At 45.1% G+C, this 17002-nt stretch overlaps 1 protein-coding gene across 9 annotated transcripts in view; it reads left to right on the plus strand.

Annotated features, from left to right (window-relative positions):
- Positions 1-17002, plus strand: part of SRGAP2 (SLIT-ROBO Rho GTPase activating protein 2) — a 255988-nt gene that overhangs the window by 168309 nt on the left and 70677 nt on the right. For all 9 annotated transcript variants that reach the window (XM_013970021.2, XM_018060075.1, XM_018060073.1 and 6 more), the window contains exons 5-6: positions 9202-9264; positions 16326-16541. In XM_013970021.2, the coding sequence (XP_013825475.2) occupies positions 9202-9264; positions 16326-16541 (279 nt within the window). The remainder of the gene's footprint in view (positions 1-9201; positions 9265-16325; positions 16542-17002) is intronic.

Here is a 17002-nt window from a genome sequence, read left to right on the forward strand (position 1 = left end):
GGTAGATTTTAATGCAAAAAGAATTATTAGAGATAAAGAAGGACATTTTGTAATAATTAAAGGTTCACGTTATCAGAAAGAAGTTTATACTTAATAAGGCAACCTTAAAACATATAAATCAAAAATGGACAGAATCAAAAAGAGAGATAGACAAATCATCAACCCCAGTGGGAGGTTTAATACACCTGACTTAGTGAATGATCAAGTAACTAGACAAAAACAAACATAAAAAATCAGTAAGATATAGGAGATTTGAAAAGACAGTGAATGAACCTGTCCTAAATGATATGTATGGACCCTATGCCCAGCACCCGCAGGCAGGCAGATGTTCTTTTTTGCAAATCTGGAAAATTTATAAAGCCTGAAGTAAAGAGAAAAACTGAAGTGCTTAGGTGAGAAATCAGAGCTGGAGACTGGAAATCATGAATTCCAAACTCTGTGCGTCCTCTTTCTTACAATTCACTGACTTTTCACTGGGGATGAGGGAGGGTGCCTTCCTCCGAGGATGCAGATGTTTTTAACTGTGAGCTGGCAGGCGTGGCTGCGAGTGTGGACACAGTGTGGACAGAGACTAAGGGGTGCGGACTGCCGCTGTCAATGAGGAGAGCTGTCCTCACTCAGAGCTCCACCCAGCCCCAAGGAAATGCTTCCTGATCTTCTGCCAGTGAGGACTCTGTCTCCCAGAGCTGGCTTTATGCTCCTGTCAGGTCTGACTCTGGCACCTGAAGTGTCAAGAAGATGCTCTCTTCCTAAGGAAACCTGCTGCTCCCCTTTTACTCCCTGGACAGTGGGACTCTAAGGCCATTCCAGAAGTATGGGAACGACACAGATCCCTCAGTGAACTGACTTTGCTGCCAGGCTCCTCTTTAAATTGTCTCATCAGCGATTTCCCCAGTGCCCCAGGCATTTCCTGTAGGGTGCTGCTGACTGCTCTACTTCCCACCAGGCTGCCCTGCATGCCATGTTCATGCTGCCGACTTTCAGACGGGTTCTAATAACCCCTATTCTCCCAATCTCCTCCCAGTCATCTGGGAGCCCAGGGGTATTCTTCCTATCCCCCAGCTCCTGGAATTCCTTACTGTAGGCATGTGCTTTCATCCACTTACCAGTCTGGCTTTTCTCCACCTTTCTTACTGAGGGCCAACCCATTGTTTTTTCTCCAGAGTTCATTTTACAGCTGCTGAGAGATTTGTGTTCTCATGTTGCTTGTTTGCCTTTGCGTCTTTTGTCCCCTGTGGACCGATCTATACAATGATGCCATGGTCATCAAGACACCACTTCTATGCCTTTAGTGTCCTGCCTGGGGGATGGGATGATCACTCACCTTCAACATGACCTCAAGGAGTCCTTTAGCACTGGAGATCAGGACCTAAAGACACCATTCCACTCCCTCAGATCATTATCCTGAAGCGTTAAAGATGGAAATTTGCCAAGAGAAGGATCACAGTGATGGTTTAAGAAATGAAGCCTTGGACTTGTCTCTTTCCTTTTAAAGGATATTACTTTCAGCTTATTTTCTTAGTATTCAATTCAGTTTAGTCACTCAGTCGTGTCCGACTCTGCAACCCCACGGACTGCAGCACGCCAAGCTTCCCTGTCCATCGCCAACTCCCAGAGCTTGCTCAAACTCGTCTAATTGATGATGCCATCCAACCACCTCATCCTCTGTCATCCCCCTCTCCTGCTGCCTTCACTCTTTCCCCACATCAGGGTCTTTTCCAGTGAGTCAGTTCTTCGCATCATGTGGCCAAAGTACTGGAGTTTCAGCTTCAGCATCAGTCCTTCCAATGGATATTTAGGACTGATTTCCTTTAGGATTGGCTGGTTGGATCTCCTTGCAGTCCAAGGGACTCTCAAGAGTCTTCTTCAAAAACACAGTTCAAAAGCATCAATTCTTTGGCACTCAGCTTTCTTTATAGTCCAACTCTCACATCCATACATGACTACTGGAGAAACCATAGCCTTGGCTTGACAGACCTTTGTTGGCAAAGTAATGTCTCTGCTTAATATTACTTACTATTCTAAATTTTTACTTACTATTCTAATTTCTTAGCATCGTCCATTCCAAGATTAAAACATCCATGGAAGGACATTCCAGTTGCTATAGGGTTGTGGTTTATGAATACACTGCATCATTCCAAGGTCTTGGGAGAGCAGAGGGCCTTCAGTCTCTTCCTGTCCCCCGCCTCCACCCCACCCCTGCCTTAGTCCAGTGGGACTCAGCCTTGTCTGAATCAGATGTTTCCCTGACAGGAGGCTCCAGTCTGTTGTAACAGAGCACAGCAAGTATCCATGGCAGGAAGAAACTGAATCCATAGAGTTCACTGTCATAGCAAAGAATGGATTTTCTCCCAGGGCCTACTAGCATTACTGTGGATTATTAAGTCTGACTACTCATACATTCCAGAACTTCTGGGAAAGCCTTAAGGAAATGGCTTTCAGAAACAAGTGCCCTAGAGGAGAACACTCTTGGATTTCGTTAAACCAGAATTTAGTAATGGGCGTTCTTTGTCTTCTGACCTAGGCAGCAGGGATTGTCCTACCTTTAGACATTTAATTTATGACCCCAATTGAACTAAGTCCCAGTTGGACATCTGAGAAGGATCTTTTCTGTTTAATCTACCTAAAGAGATAGAAAATAAATCTATCCTTTTTACTTTGCTTCTACAACCACTGACCCCCACCCCCACCAATTTCTTCCTTTTTGCTGAACACCTACTCCTCCTCCCCTGTAGGAAAATTGCTTATTTCTTGCAGAGTTATTATTACTATTGTTATTAGTGAAACTGGGGAGGGGAATAGATTGTGCAGCAGCAGTATAAGAAAAGACAAAAATTCTTCTTCCCTGTGTTTGATAGAGCCTCTCTATTGGAGGGATTTAGCTACAGTCCTGCCTGGGGAGTAGCTTCTGTGAAAGCATGATGTGTAAGTCTAAAATTTTATCTAATTGATTCAGCAACTGGTTATCTTACTGGCTACTATGTACAAAGCAGTGGGCTGGGCACCATGGAAGACAGAAATAGGGTTTAAAGTTATAGTCTGTGTCTTTCATTAGCTTTAGGTGGTTTCATATTTTAGTAGCTTTGGGATTTTTTTAAGATTAAGTTCTTTAGATAAATAGGAATCTAATTGAGAAACCAGGTGTATTTCAAAAGGCAAATTCTGAGATGGATAATGTGGCTCAGACTGTGTCAGGCTTCTGACATTTTCTTTTAAAATATGACTCTTGTTACAGAGAGAATTTAACTATGCTCATCTACTTCTGAGTGAAGGAGAACCTGGTGAGTTTTTAGTTTGTATAATGCTGAGAAGCTCAAGGGATTCTTTAAAAATGAAATGTGACTGCTTTGGGGGTCACTTATACTGATGCAATATCTTTACAACTGGAAATACCTATCCGTAACTTAGAAAGGCAAATTCAAAGAAAAGTTTTGCTATGTAATAGCAAGATTTTTTGAAATCACATTTCTGTTTCTAGCAAGCTAACTTGCTAGAGTTTGCTCTGGAGTTAGGTCAAGTGTGAGGAAACCTCTTGGCTAAGATAGAAAAAAAAAATTCATCTTGAACTAGAAAACTAAGATAAGAATTCCATCTCTAGTAATGCTTTTGAGACTGGAAGAGCTGCATTCTCGTAGGCTCAGACATCAGCTTAATGTCCATCTTTCTCAGTAGACTGTAAACTTTTAAACTGTTTTGCACACGGCTGTGTGTGCATGCTCAGTCACTCATTCGTGTCCAACTCTTTGCAACCCCGTGGACTGCAGCACGCCATGCTCCTCTGTCCATGGGATTTTCCAAGCAGGAATACTGAAGTGGGTTGCCATTTCCTCCTCCGGAGGACCTTCCTGACCCAGGGATCAAATCCATGTCTCCTGCGCCGCCTGCATTGGCAGGCGGATTCTTTTATCCCTGAGCCACCAGGGAAGCTCAGTATACTGCTGTACTTCCAGGTAAACCACAAGTTCCTGACACATAATAGATGTCCTATAAATATTTGCCAATGGATTCTTAGAGATCACTCCTTAAAATCCAGCATTTCCCACCTTGCCAGCAGCTAGTAATTAACCTTCTTCAAAGCATGTAACTAGCCAACTTGAGGGCCAAGTTACATAGCACTTATCTTGGTTGGTGGGCTTCTGCTGCCACAATTTGTGGGTCTAGTCTTTTTAAACCTGTGTATAATGACTCATTGATTAATTGTAAAATGAATTTAGTAAATTATGATTAGCATTAAAAACTTGAAAAGAGAAAAGAATAAGAAATATCAGAATGCACTGCACATAAAAAATTATTTTTAGTGTAGACACACACACATTATACTGGATTACAATTTTTTTACTGTGTTTTTAGAAATCCTGTTCTACTCTGTCTTCAGAAGGTAGAAGAACTTCAGGGTGTTTCTTTCACGGCAGCTCCTAGCCTCCCTCTCTATATGTCTTGCAATTCGGTATATTTGTATTTTTATGCTACCGTGGGGTCTCCAGAGTATTGTCAAAGCACGGCCTTGCTACAGCCACCATGTGGTATCTTAGTCACCGAGTAAAGGCTGGGTAGAAAGTGTCCCGCCGCACAGCCGCAAGTGGTGTGGCCACAGGGAAATCTAGAAGTCACTCCTGAGCTCTGACCAGATCCCCCACCCTGCACGCCCACTGCCGCATCCTGCACCACCTGTTTTGATGGGCTGAGTTGGGTTGGGGAGAGGCCAGACACAGCGCCCACTGTCAGCCAGCGCTGGCCCTGCCGCTGCACAGCCACTGCTTTTAGCCCTGTCCTCCCCTCGGAAACATTTCAGGCATAGCTCTAGCTCTTGAAATTTGGCCACTTTGAAGTAGTGAGCCCCAGTGCCCCTGAAACTGCCACTGCCCATCTGGTGACACCTCTCTTGCTGCCAGAGCTTTGTCTAGGGTTCGTGTCTCTTTCTTCTGAAATCTGTTCATGTAAATTCAGTTTCACATTTTTTTAACAATCAGTCTCAGAAATATCTTTTGGGTAGAGAGGAGGGTAGCCCTGGTGGAGGGAGCTGTATGCCCTTGAAAATTCGATTCTTTCTTGGAAATCTGCTGACACAAGCTAATCAGCAAAGAACTGAATGACCCTACTGTTTCTACCTGCTGACAGGCTCAGCCTTGAGACAGGGCTGAAATTAGCTCTCACCACATGGCGGAGACATGCCTTCCTCTTTTTCTCTTTCATACAAATAAGGGGTAATTTGGTGCCTATCAAATAATAGAGCTTTGTAGTATAGGTTGAGAGCCAGTAAGCCGCAGCCCCTCCTCCCCAACTTGCCAAGCCACGTGGGTGCTGAGTAAGTACATAGAGAGTCAGGTAACCTCCCTGATGAGGACTGGTTTGAAAACACTTTCCTAATCAGTGTTCTTTGGGAGGTGCTCACATAAGGCCCATCCCAGCTCAGGGACGCGTATTGCTCCAAAGCTGAGGGACCAGTGTCCCACCAGCCCAGCCCATCCCATGTTTCCTTATATTTCTGCAGCTGTATCCTTGCTGTGGGTGAGGAGCTTTCAGAACTTGCTGGTCTTGGGGAAACAAGGCTGTGTGTTTCGGTTCTGTTGTCCAGTGCTGTTATCTGTTGGAGGACTCCCTGCCCATGTTGTAAGCACACAGCTGGCAGGCCCTGTTGCAATCTCGCTGCCTTCCGATCAGCCCCGCCCCGGCAGCAGGCAGGCAGGGGAGAGCCTGGGAAACACGCGGCCAAACAGTTGTGGTGAGTGTCAAAATAAAAGCCCCTGCCTGGGCACACCAGGGCCCTACCCCCAGAGAACCAGCGTTGTTCACTGTGCCCCATCTCTCGTCTAAATTTAGGCATCTTCTCTTTTTTTCCAGGCAAAGATTACTATGCAAACATTTAAGAGAAAAACTTTGCCCAAAGTCATTTTTCCCCTCGACTTCTATTTGGTTTCCTGCGATGTTTAGATGACTCATTCTCTTCCAAGAAATTTTAAAGAAAAGAGATGCAGGCTGTGTGATAGCGCACAAAGCCTGCTCTGTAGGCTCTCTCTCTTCCCTGCCTCGGCGGAGCCCCTTGCTGTTTTTCATAGGAAACGGAAAGGCCCCACAGTCTACATTGTCACGGCCTCACCAGGCCCTGTTGTTCCCAGGAATAAATGTCCCCCTTGTCTTTGGGTGGGGCCCCCTTGGAGCTTCCCCGTTCTGACAACCGCTCCGCGGCGGACGCCAGCACGGAAGCCCTTTTCGGGTGGCCGGGGCCACGCTGGCCCCTAGAGGCACACAGCTAAGGTTTCGGAAATGGAGAACGGTGGCCTTTTATCATCTGTGAAAGGAGAGGTACAGGCTATTTCCTGCCTCTCCCCTCGAGTCAGAATGGCTCCCGATGGTGGGGGGCTTTCTCATAACTGTAACCCTGCTAGCAACACGTGTGTTCCCCGCCCAGCCCGCAGCCAGAAGCAGAGTAAGTCAGGATCACTTCAGCAGCCTGTTCAAATAAACAGGGATAATAGTTGAGTCGGTCCTTTTCCAACTAATCAGTACAGGAAAGGAAACATCTGCCTGGGCTTAATTGCTGTTCTATTGGTCATGCTTTTTCTCCTCTCCCCGTCCCATCTCCTGTGGAGGGCTAGGTTATTTAAGTCATGGGTCGGCAGCAGGGTAGAGGAATGGGAGCCTTATCCTGGAATGTCTGCCATCGAAACACCAGGAGGTGTAGGGGAGGCTGGGAGGCGAGCAGGGGGAGCTGGCCTGGAGGCCGGAGGGCAGGGCCTTTGCAAGTGATATTCGTGGTCACTTCCTGGCCTGTTGCTGACTCTGGGACTGCTGGGTGAGTCATTTCGCCTCACTTCACCTCCTTGGAGCCCTGCTACTTCCATGGAGCTCAGCTCTGCTCGTGATGGGAATCCTAGATGAAAGGCGTTTCCTCTTGTGGCTTCTTCCAGCGGTTGAGGGCATTGAGCGAGAGTTATTTGGGGATAGTAAATTTAAGGTTGGCAAGCTACTCCTGAAGCCATCCATTTTGTAAAGCATCTCGGTCCCTGAGGAAAGGCTGCTCATTATCTTCTACTCTATGGAGGAAGGCCAACCCACTGTCCACTGAAGTGGCCGATGTTGGAATCTAACGTGGACTCGAAGCTAGGCAAGAGATCGTGAAAAATTATGGAATGGCAGAAGTTGGGAAAGAACTTAGGGATGTTTAAGCCAAAAACTTTCAATCTTTGGAAAGAAAAACAGAAGTCCAGAGAGGTGACCAGGTTGTCCAAAGTTATCTTCTTGATGGTGGAGGAGCTAGAAATAGAAGAGTCTCATGATTGCTAATCCAGGGCTCCCTCCATCCCTCTCCACACTACCAAGTGTAAAAATTCATGTCTGCTCACGACAAAGGTCACACATGGGTTATATCCATAATTAATTCCATAATAGAAAAGTGGCAAAGTCTAAAAGAAAAGTGAAAATGACTGCTAAGCATGTAAGAAAAATGTTTAGGCTCACTAGAATCAAAGGGCTGCAGATTAAAAGAGGATACCATGTAGAATTTTCAAGATAAAGTAAAAGAACATTCTTATATGCTTCTGGTGGTATTTTAAATGGGTATAGTTTTTCCCAAGGGCAATTTAATGGTGTAAGTTAGCAGTCTTTGACTCAGCAAGGTTACTTCTAGGAGAAAATAATCAGGGTGTTTATGTAAATTATATACAAAGTAATTAAATGCAGCATATTTTATTATAAAAATTGGTATGCAAAGTTAATGTGCAAGAGTATAGGAACTACATCAATATAATCTTATTATAATGCTATGGAAGAATAATATATAGGGGAATATTCACAGCTTATGTCTAAGTGGATAAGTTACAGTGTGTATAATGCAATCCAAATTCCATAAACATTGTAGAGAGAAAAATGTATAACAAACCTGAAGTGGTGATTTCTTAGGAGTAGGAATTAAGGGTTGCATTTTCTTTTTTGAGATTTTCTACAGTTTTCTTATTTATTGCCATAAATGTATATATTCCTTTTGTAATCAGAAAAAAATATTTTTAAAGTCATACATCTTGAAAAAAAGCAAAATCTTAAATAATTATGTCTGGCATGGAGGATGTCTTCCTTTCTTTGCGTGGGAGCTGAGGTTTCCCAGGGAGTAGTATTATACCATCTATTAGAAGGGTGTTGTTGTTATCTAATTTTTAGTAGGAAAGACCTAGGAGCTGGCAGAAGATAAAACCAGGGCTTTCCCTCTCAATAACCCGGTGATGCCAGTCAGTTTTATGTTTCTGCTCTCATAGGCTTTGCATAAACATTCAGTATCAAAGGCATGGCTCTAATTTCCCTCCTGCTTCCTTATTCTTTATTTCTGCCCTTCTCCCCATTTAGTTAGATGCCAGCCCTGGGCAGCAGCAACAAAGAATCTCAGAGTTAACCACTGCTTAAGGTTAACCTGTTGGAGACTCTTAATGTGTATTGTGAACTTCCCTTGTGGCTCAGCTGGTAGAGAATCTGCCTGCAATACAGGAGACCTGGATTTGATCCCTGGGTTGGGAAGAGCTCCTGAAGAAGGGAAAGGCTGCCCACTCCAATATTCTGGCCTGGAGAATTCCATGGACTACAGTCCATGGGGTCGCAAAGAGTCGGACACGTCTAAGCGACTTTCACTTTCAGTGTGTATTATCAGTCTCAAGTAACACTAGCAACCAGTCATGACTGACATACCACTGCCCTGGGAGTCTGGTGTTTCTACCAATAAAGCAATTAAGAGGCATAACTTCTTTTTGCTTGGAGGTTCCTATTTAGTCAGGTACTTTGAAGTCCTTGGATATTTTATCTATATACACACGTCTATCTCATCCTATTTCACATCTTACTTTGCTCCACAATCGTCAGGAATGCCTGACTATAAGGATTCAAAAAACCTCGTCCCACCTAACTATTGCTAAGTAGGTTGTAGCTTTCAGACCTTCTCTTTGGCAGCCAATTGAAAAATCAAAGGCTACAACCCATTTTCCCTCCACACGATTGCCTTTGCTAGACTCTCAAAGGGGCGCATTTCATTTTATTAAAACTCTTTGAGTAATCCGACCATAATTTGGCCTGATCGGAGTGGTTATCTGATTTGCTGGGTTAAATAATGGGCCTTAATTGAGTCTGTGTTATTTGTGGAGTCGGTGCTGCTCTTGCCTTTGTTGCCTCCTCCTCCTTCCTTCTGTTTCCCAGTTAACCTTCATTCTTCTTTCTTTGCAGAGTAAAGAAGTCGGCCAGCAGCTCCAAGATGATCTGATGAAGGTCCTGAATGAGCTCTACTCGGTAAATCAGCTGGGTTGCTTGGCTCTTTCACAAGCAGAGGGAAGCAGCATTTGGCAGCTTACGGCCATAGTCACGTCAGCAACAGAGCTGAGCTGAGGTTGAGGACAGTGCATGGTCCCCACTGGGGATGACTTCACCCATCTCTTCTTGCACTCTTATTTTCAAACTGGATTGAGCCCAAAAACACTTTCTCAAAATAGGATCCCTTCTTTAGTTATGCAGGCTAACTCTGGCTTCTTTGGGGGCTTAATCACCAGAGACCAGCCAAGGTCTAGGTCACCAGCACAACTGACCCTCATGAATAGCAAACGAGGGACCCCGAACCTAATAGTAAGGAACTTAGTTTACATTGCTATTGCTCTTTGAATAGTACACACCCTGTTGGAAAGGAACTGTTGTTCAGAGTTTTGCGTCAGTTCTCGGATTCATCTCCTGGTTTGAGATCAGAGCGAGCGCTCTAGAGGGAAGCAGAGTCCTCAATGCCCTTAACATAAGGGACCAGTTCAAGCAGAGAGAGCTTTGCATCGACTCCCTGGGGTTTTGTAAAGGCCACACCTCAGTGATGGGCCAGGCTTTGGGTTTGGTGGAGAAAACACAGTCTGTTCTGGAGTGACCGGCACTGCAGGCTCATGATATCTGTGACGGACGCGTGTTTCTTCAGGCGCAGGGAGGTGGTGGGGCTGGTTTTGTTTCTAGTCATGCTTTGTAATTAAAACAAACATGCACACCAAAGAAATTCCTGCTGCCGTACAGGGACTATTCCTATTGTGCAGCTAACACCTTTCAGGGCCCCTTCTCCAGCTGGGTTGTGCCAGGCCTTTGTGTCATTCTCCAGGGTTGCCCCATCCTGTTTTGGAGGCAAAATTAATTTCCTGTGTTTACTTGCTTATTCACTACAGGTTTTTTTTTTTTTTAATTCACAGGAAGACAGGCAGTGGCGACACGTATCACAGGCATTTGGGATCAGAGAATTCCATGTTCTTGATCCAAAAGCCGAGGTGTGGCCACGCTGTCAGGGCAACTGTTAAGCAAGTAAATAGGGTAGAGTGGTCATCAGTTTTGTCTCCAGTGACACTCAGTTTGTTTGCAGTTTCTGCTCTGTGACGCTTCTGCTCTGAAGCCAAGTCGATAGATGGTTCCCTTTGGTTCAGTTCCCAAGTCTTCATTTCTTTCAAATGAAGTTAAGCCTTTTTAAAAATAGAAGCATGTTCATGAACCATGTTCAGACTGGATGAGTTTCCTGAACCCCCCTGGTCTCTTTAATGCTTTACTTCTGCTCTTTATTTTTAGAGCATCTTCTAGGCACCATGAAGAGCTATTACTCAATTCACCAGGATAGAAAATGACATGTGTAGTCACTGCATGAATCCTTTCATTTTCCCGTAAGCATCTTGGGTCTCTGCTGTTGCCCTTTCTAGGGAGGAGCAGGGTGGATAATCAGCAAGCCCCAAACCAATTTGAATCCAGGATGCTGTTTCTGCAGAGGACCTGGAGGCAGCAGAGGAAAAGCAGCGTCTAGGGATCTGTTAGCTTTACTCTGCATCCTGGATCTCCTAATGTACCATGATTTTTTTTAAAAATAAATAAGTGAAAAGGCATAATATGTTTTGGTGTAAGAAAGAAAACCCTGGAACTCACTGCTCTGGTCTGAGGAGGGCCAAGGTGGCGCTTGCAGCTGTAGTCGTCAGGCAGTCCAGTATTGATTAGTGCTCCCTGGCCACCGAGAGGCCACAGTCAACACAGAGCATAAGGTCCTCCCACTGGTGTGCAAACCAAGAATTGGCTGGGCATGGTGTCCCCTTCCATTAGGTGAGTTGGCACACACCCTTATAATCTGTTTAAGGCCAGTAGACAGTAGGAAGAGAGAAATGAGCAGAGATGGAAAGTTCCAGGGAAGGCAAAACAGTCTAGTGCAGGGATTCTCAATCAGGGGGATTTTTCAGGCAAGGGGACACTTGGAAATGTCTGCAGACATTTGTGACTGTCACAACTGGAGTAGGAGGTGCTGGAAGTCAGAATGCAACTGAAATCTTATGATGTGCAGGACAGGTCCCCACAACCAAGACCTGTCTGGCCTAAAATGGTCAATAGTACCAAGATTGAAAACCCCTGTTCTAATGACTAGCGTTTCCTGAATTAGGCAACCCAGATCCTACCTGGGCTCCACCAGCTGTATGATCTTAGGGGGTACTCCTGACCTCTTGAGCCCGATCTCCACATATTCCATGTGCTGGTGTCTCCCATTTCCTGGGGGAGTGGGGGATTTGGGGAAATCATGCTTCATGAAATATCAGACTACAGTTAAGGGTCAGATGAGTTTGCAGATTGTTGGCCATTAGAAAGTTCAAAGAATAGAAGTATAAGTTTTTTCTTCTGGAGTGTAAAATAAGTATAGGACTGGTCTGAGTAAGGTACCATGGCATTAGGGTGACTGACTATCTCGGTTTGCCTGGGACTGAAGCCTTTCCTGGGACATGAGACTTTCAGTGCTGAGCCTAGGAAAGTCCTGAGTAAGCCAGGGTGATTGTCACCCTACATGACAGTGGTTTCAAGCAGGAGCTTGGGACTTTTGTATGCTGGCTCCAGGAGATACTTGTTGTACACTTTCTCTCTGTCTGTCTCTCTCCCCCTCAGAGGAGTTAAGACAAAAACAAGAAAGGACTTTTTGTAAGGAACTTTCCCCTCGTTTGATCTTCGGATAAGCAGTCCAAGTTATTTGCAAGCATGGGATGAAGGAAACCAAGGATGTAAAGGAACCCGGCATATTCAGCGCTCCTCTTTCCTTGTATCTGTCCTTAATGCCCACAAATACCTCTTTTGTGGAGACTGATTACCTTTGGGTTGAGAATTTAGATATTTTTGAATCTTGGTAATCTAAGGGGCAGGACCCAGGTGTTCCCAAATAAAGATGCCTCTGGGCAAGAGGCCCAGATGCTCACCATCAGTGGCCAGCTGCCTTTCTACACCTTCCTCTTTTCTGCCTGAAGGGCCTTTGATTTTCCTGACTTGGCACTTTGTGCCAGAGGCCGCTTGCCACAGCTGCTCTCAGAGAGCAATCCCAGGGAGCATTCTCCTCCACGTGCTCTTTACCCCCTAACGGACCGGCTGGTTTGTAGGCCATGGTATCAGTGGTTTTCATTTTCTGAGTGATGAATCAGGAATGCCTTTGAAGTCAGAGCACACTGCTTCCCAAAGAACTCCAGAATTCTCTACCTCAGTTATACTCCGAGGCTGTATCTGGAAAAGCCCAACCAGCTCCCACAGGACGTGAAGGCGGGGACACGGAAGGCACACGGACTGGCTGAGCAGGAAGAGCCAGCGAAGCCCTAGAACTGAGAAAGAAAGACGAGGTGTGGGGACATTAAAAAAAGCTGTTGTCGCCCCACAGGTTTCAAGCTCCTGTACTACCCATGAATATATATCCCCTTGATTTGGTGTGGCAGCTGTCTGCAGAGCCACTTCAGACTGGAATTTAGCACCTGCTTCCTTGGAACAATGTCAGTTAATAGTCCCCAGCACTTGGCACTAGGGATACAAAGACATATAAGAGATGTCCTTGAACTCGAGGCAGTAATTTTAACATGAGACAGCAAAGTAAAGCGGTAAGGAAAAGGTGAGGTGATGACTCTTTCACGTGCATACGCAGAAGAAGGGCGTGAAGTCAGGCTCCTTGGAGAGAGGTTTGAATTAAATCCTAATTGCCAAGGGCTCTTTTATTGTTCTCTAAATGCTCCTTTTTGGTTGCGTCCTGCTCTTGTTTCGTGATGTATTGTCTTTTCATTTCTCAGTGATCTCGCTAGGGATATTATTGATGGATGGATTTTGAAGTTTTCTTCTTTCTGTATACTTTCTGTTTTCTCCCAAATTGTCTGTTTTGGTCTTGGTCTTTCCCATTAGATATTTTCCTTAAACGTCTGGTAATCTTCAGTTGCCTGCTCATATTTTAAAGTGAGACACTAAATGGTGCTTGAAAGCTCTGTGTCAACTGCGGTCTTTACTGTAGGGTGATCTGACTGGACTGTGTCCTTGGGAAAGCCCTGATGTCAGTACTTGTAGGTCTTTTGTATCAGGTGAGCAGTTTCCCCATATAAGGCTTTTCTGATCTCCTACCTATATCTAGGGTCTGAGTTGTGAAGAGGCCATCTCAACATTCAGTATAGAATTTTCCTGTTTTAGTTTCAGTAGCCCTATCCTCAGCTGGGCCAGCTGTCCCCAGACATAGACCCTCCCTAAGGAAATAAACCTCTAGTCCTCCCAGCAGAGGGGCAGGGGAGGTCTGGAAGCCTGATTGTTCTCGGGCGCTCAGTACTTTTTGTTCTTAGCCCCACCTTCATCCCACTTCCATTGATTCCTCTGAGGGTTTCTGTGATTTCAGTCTGGTTGCTTCTTGCCTCTCTACTTTCCATCGTCTGCTTTCATTCTTTTTCTTAGTTTATAACTAAAAAATAACATAAAAACTCTTTTCTGTTATTTTGGTATGGCTTGGGGAGGGAGCAGAATTAAAGACACGAATTCAGTATTTCGTTTTTCAAAGTAAAGTGAATTCCTTTGTAGAACTGAGAATTTAGACTTCAGGATTTTCCCCTTAGTTTGTATTTGCTTCACTATATATATTTCTCCAACTCCTATCTTGAGCTCCCTATTTCTCCAAAAATTTTTTTTTTTTTACAATTATTCAAGCTGTATCCTTAGTTTCCCCTTGAGTTGAAGGGCCCTAGTTACACTTCTGTATTTGCACAGAGGAGAGACTCAGTCATCTGGGCAACGACATCAACTGTAAATCTACCACTGTGCCCATAACATATTTCCTAACTGTGGAGAAGAAAGAAAAGAAGTGGTACTTACCCTTAGGAATTTATAGTTTCTTAGACGAGGTAGTGTTTTCCTCTTTTAAAGTGAGTTCTTTAAGTTCTCTAGGGGAAAGGAGTAATATGCGTTGTTAATTCTTATTATTTCATTTGTTGTCCTGGTGGCCTTTGACCTCCCCCTTTCGTTTGGTCCTTCATGTTCATTAACAGCATTTCCTCTTTATTTATTACACATCTTCATGGAATAAAAAGTCACTTTCTTAAAATCAACTCACTTTCATAATGGTTCACTCAAACTTTTGAATCCCTTAGTCACATTCAGATGAAAAGAGAAAAAGGAGCCTCCTCTCTACCCTTCTTCAGCTATGATAGCAGCTGCCTATTTCTTGCTTCTTAGTCAATCTGGAAACCTGGAAGACAAATTACTTAGGAAGGTTTTTGATGCTGTCAGATGCTAATATTGCTTCTCCTATGTAGAGAATAGACAGAGTAGATCTTATACTTAAGGGAAGTGTCAGGTTCAGAATAAGGTGGAGCTGATTTTAAACAATCTCCATCGAAAGTGAGACATCATTTAATGTCTAAAGCACTTTGATTTTGTCAGTATCCCAATAGTCTGTACGCCTTCCTCCACCTCCAGCTAAGGGAGGAGTATCCGTACCCACGAAATTCCTCTAACCCAGCATTTCTCAGCCTTGGAATCATGGACATTTGGGGCTAGGTAAAACTGTGACAATGAAAAATCTCTCTAGGAAATGTTCCCCCGGGGGCCAAATTAGCCCCCATTTGAGACTACGGCTCTAACTCAACACTGATAAGGAAACCAGGTTCTCTTTTTAAGCTTCTCTTGACTCAGTTTAGCCTTTCTTCCCAACTAATCCAGCCGTGGCCCATGCAGAAGGGAGACACTGGTGCTCAGTGACTAAGGACATGAAATTTGTGGCCTGACAAACCTGGGTTTAAATCCTGACTCTGATTTATTTACTAGCTGTGTGGATGTGAGAGTTAATCTCTTTGAGCCTCAGTTTCCCCATCTTTAAAAATGGAAATAATAGCACGTCCTTCACAGACTGGTTGTGAACGTTAAATGAGGCGACGTACATCAGGCCTCTGACACACAGCATTGACCAAGTGATCGAGATTATCATTATTACGCCCTGGCCCTCCTCTGTTTTCAGTCCCTGCTCTCACACACGCATACACCCCAGCTCCTACACTCTCTGATTCTCCCACTTGTGGCATCAGAATGTCAGCACACTTGAACTTGGTTTGTCATCAAGCATTTTGAATTTCCAAATAGAAGCAGAGGCTCGCTGTGTGGAAACAGAGAGCTCCAGCAGGGAGGTGCAGACACCTGGTGGCTGGAAGTAGTGTTTGGGAGGAAATGAAGGCAGGTCCCAGGCTTCCCAGCCTCCTCTTTAGGAAAAGGGACTAGACTTTCAAACCGTTGCTGTGATGAAAAACGTGAAAGTTGTATCTTCTCCTTTGACAGTACGTCCTTCCTTTGGCAACTCCAGTTTCACCTGATATGGATTCCTTCTTAGGCTCTTCCCTGAATTTTTCTGCAGGTTTGCAGTCTTGGGGCTGTTGTCTAGACCACAGGATTGCCACAAGAATGAAAAAATGCATGCATAGCATGTGGCGCATAGTCAGGGAAGTACACTCAGTGCTCAGTAAATGGTGGCCGCCCTGTTCTTGCTGTGAGAGCGGGCCAGGCAGACCCCCAGGACACAGGCCAGTAGAAAGGAGGTGTGGAGCTGTTCCGCTTCCCCGTTTCATATCTGAAAGTCCCCAAGCGTGGGCTGCTCTGCGGGCTGTGCTGCCCTCTTCAGGGTCCCAGCCAGCCCAGGAAAGCTTTGCTCTCAGGGTCTGAGTGCTGATGTTTCCTATCTTGGTCTTGTGAGATGACTAGTAACGGAAATTACCCATATAAAGTAAAAATGCTCACAAACGTTCATAAATAGGAGTGAATGATTCCTGTGGAATCCTGTGGATTCCACAATCCTATGGTGGAAGACATAAAGTCATTTAGACAATAAGACATGTTGGCTCAGTTCAAATATTGCTTTCCTGTGGTTTGGAGTGGTCTTTAATATAGGAAGTTTGCTGAACCAAACACGTATGAATTTTGCCCTTAAGGGTATGAGAATACTGCTCATGGAGGAGAGGTCCAGCTGAGTCTCTTAGCCCGTAAAGCAAAGAGTTGACCCCACTGGCTTGACCTCTAGGGGTGGGGGTGGGGGTGTCTTGCAGGTCATGAAGACATATCACATGTACAATGCCGACAGCATCAGTGCTCAGAGCAAGCTAAAGGAGGCGGAGAAGCAGGAGGAGAAGCAAATTGGAAAATCCGTGAAGCAAGAGGACCGGCAGGCCCCACGCTCCCCTGACTCCACATCCAACGTCCGCATTGAGGAGAAGCATGTCCGGAGGAGCTCGGTGAAAAAGATCGAGAAGATGAAGGAGAAGGTGTGTAGTAGGCTCTGGGGAGGAACACCGTGGAAGTCGGGACTGACAGGAGATTTCCAGTATGCCCTGCAGAGAGCAGAGCAAGGAAGCTCTGGGTTCCTTTAGTGCCTGGTGACCTTGCAGTCTGCCCTGTAAGAAGTCCTAGTTATTGGAAGAACCTGGGCATCTGTAGCAGACCAACAAGAAACAGTAGTCGCCTTTCCCAAGCCTGGGAGGGGAACTGTAGACCTAGGGTTTGGCTTCGGATGTCAGGCGTTCAGAGGCAGGTATAATGACGCTCCTTCAGGGTGGCGGTGCAGGGGTGGAGGATGGAATTCACAGATAGAACCAAAGTGGGACACACGTCTAAAGTAGGAGCCTCACTAACCTTTCCGGGGCTGTTCTACATTATGCCCTTGAATCTCATTACACAGAATTAGAACCCAATTTAAGGCAGGCGCGCATAGGGAGTGGCAGCACAG

This window comes from Capra hircus, chromosome 16, assembly GCF_001704415.2.
Source record: "Capra hircus breed San Clemente chromosome 16, ASM170441v1, whole genome shotgun sequence".
NCBI classification, from domain to species: domain Eukaryota; kingdom Metazoa; phylum Chordata; class Mammalia; order Artiodactyla; family Bovidae; genus Capra; species Capra hircus.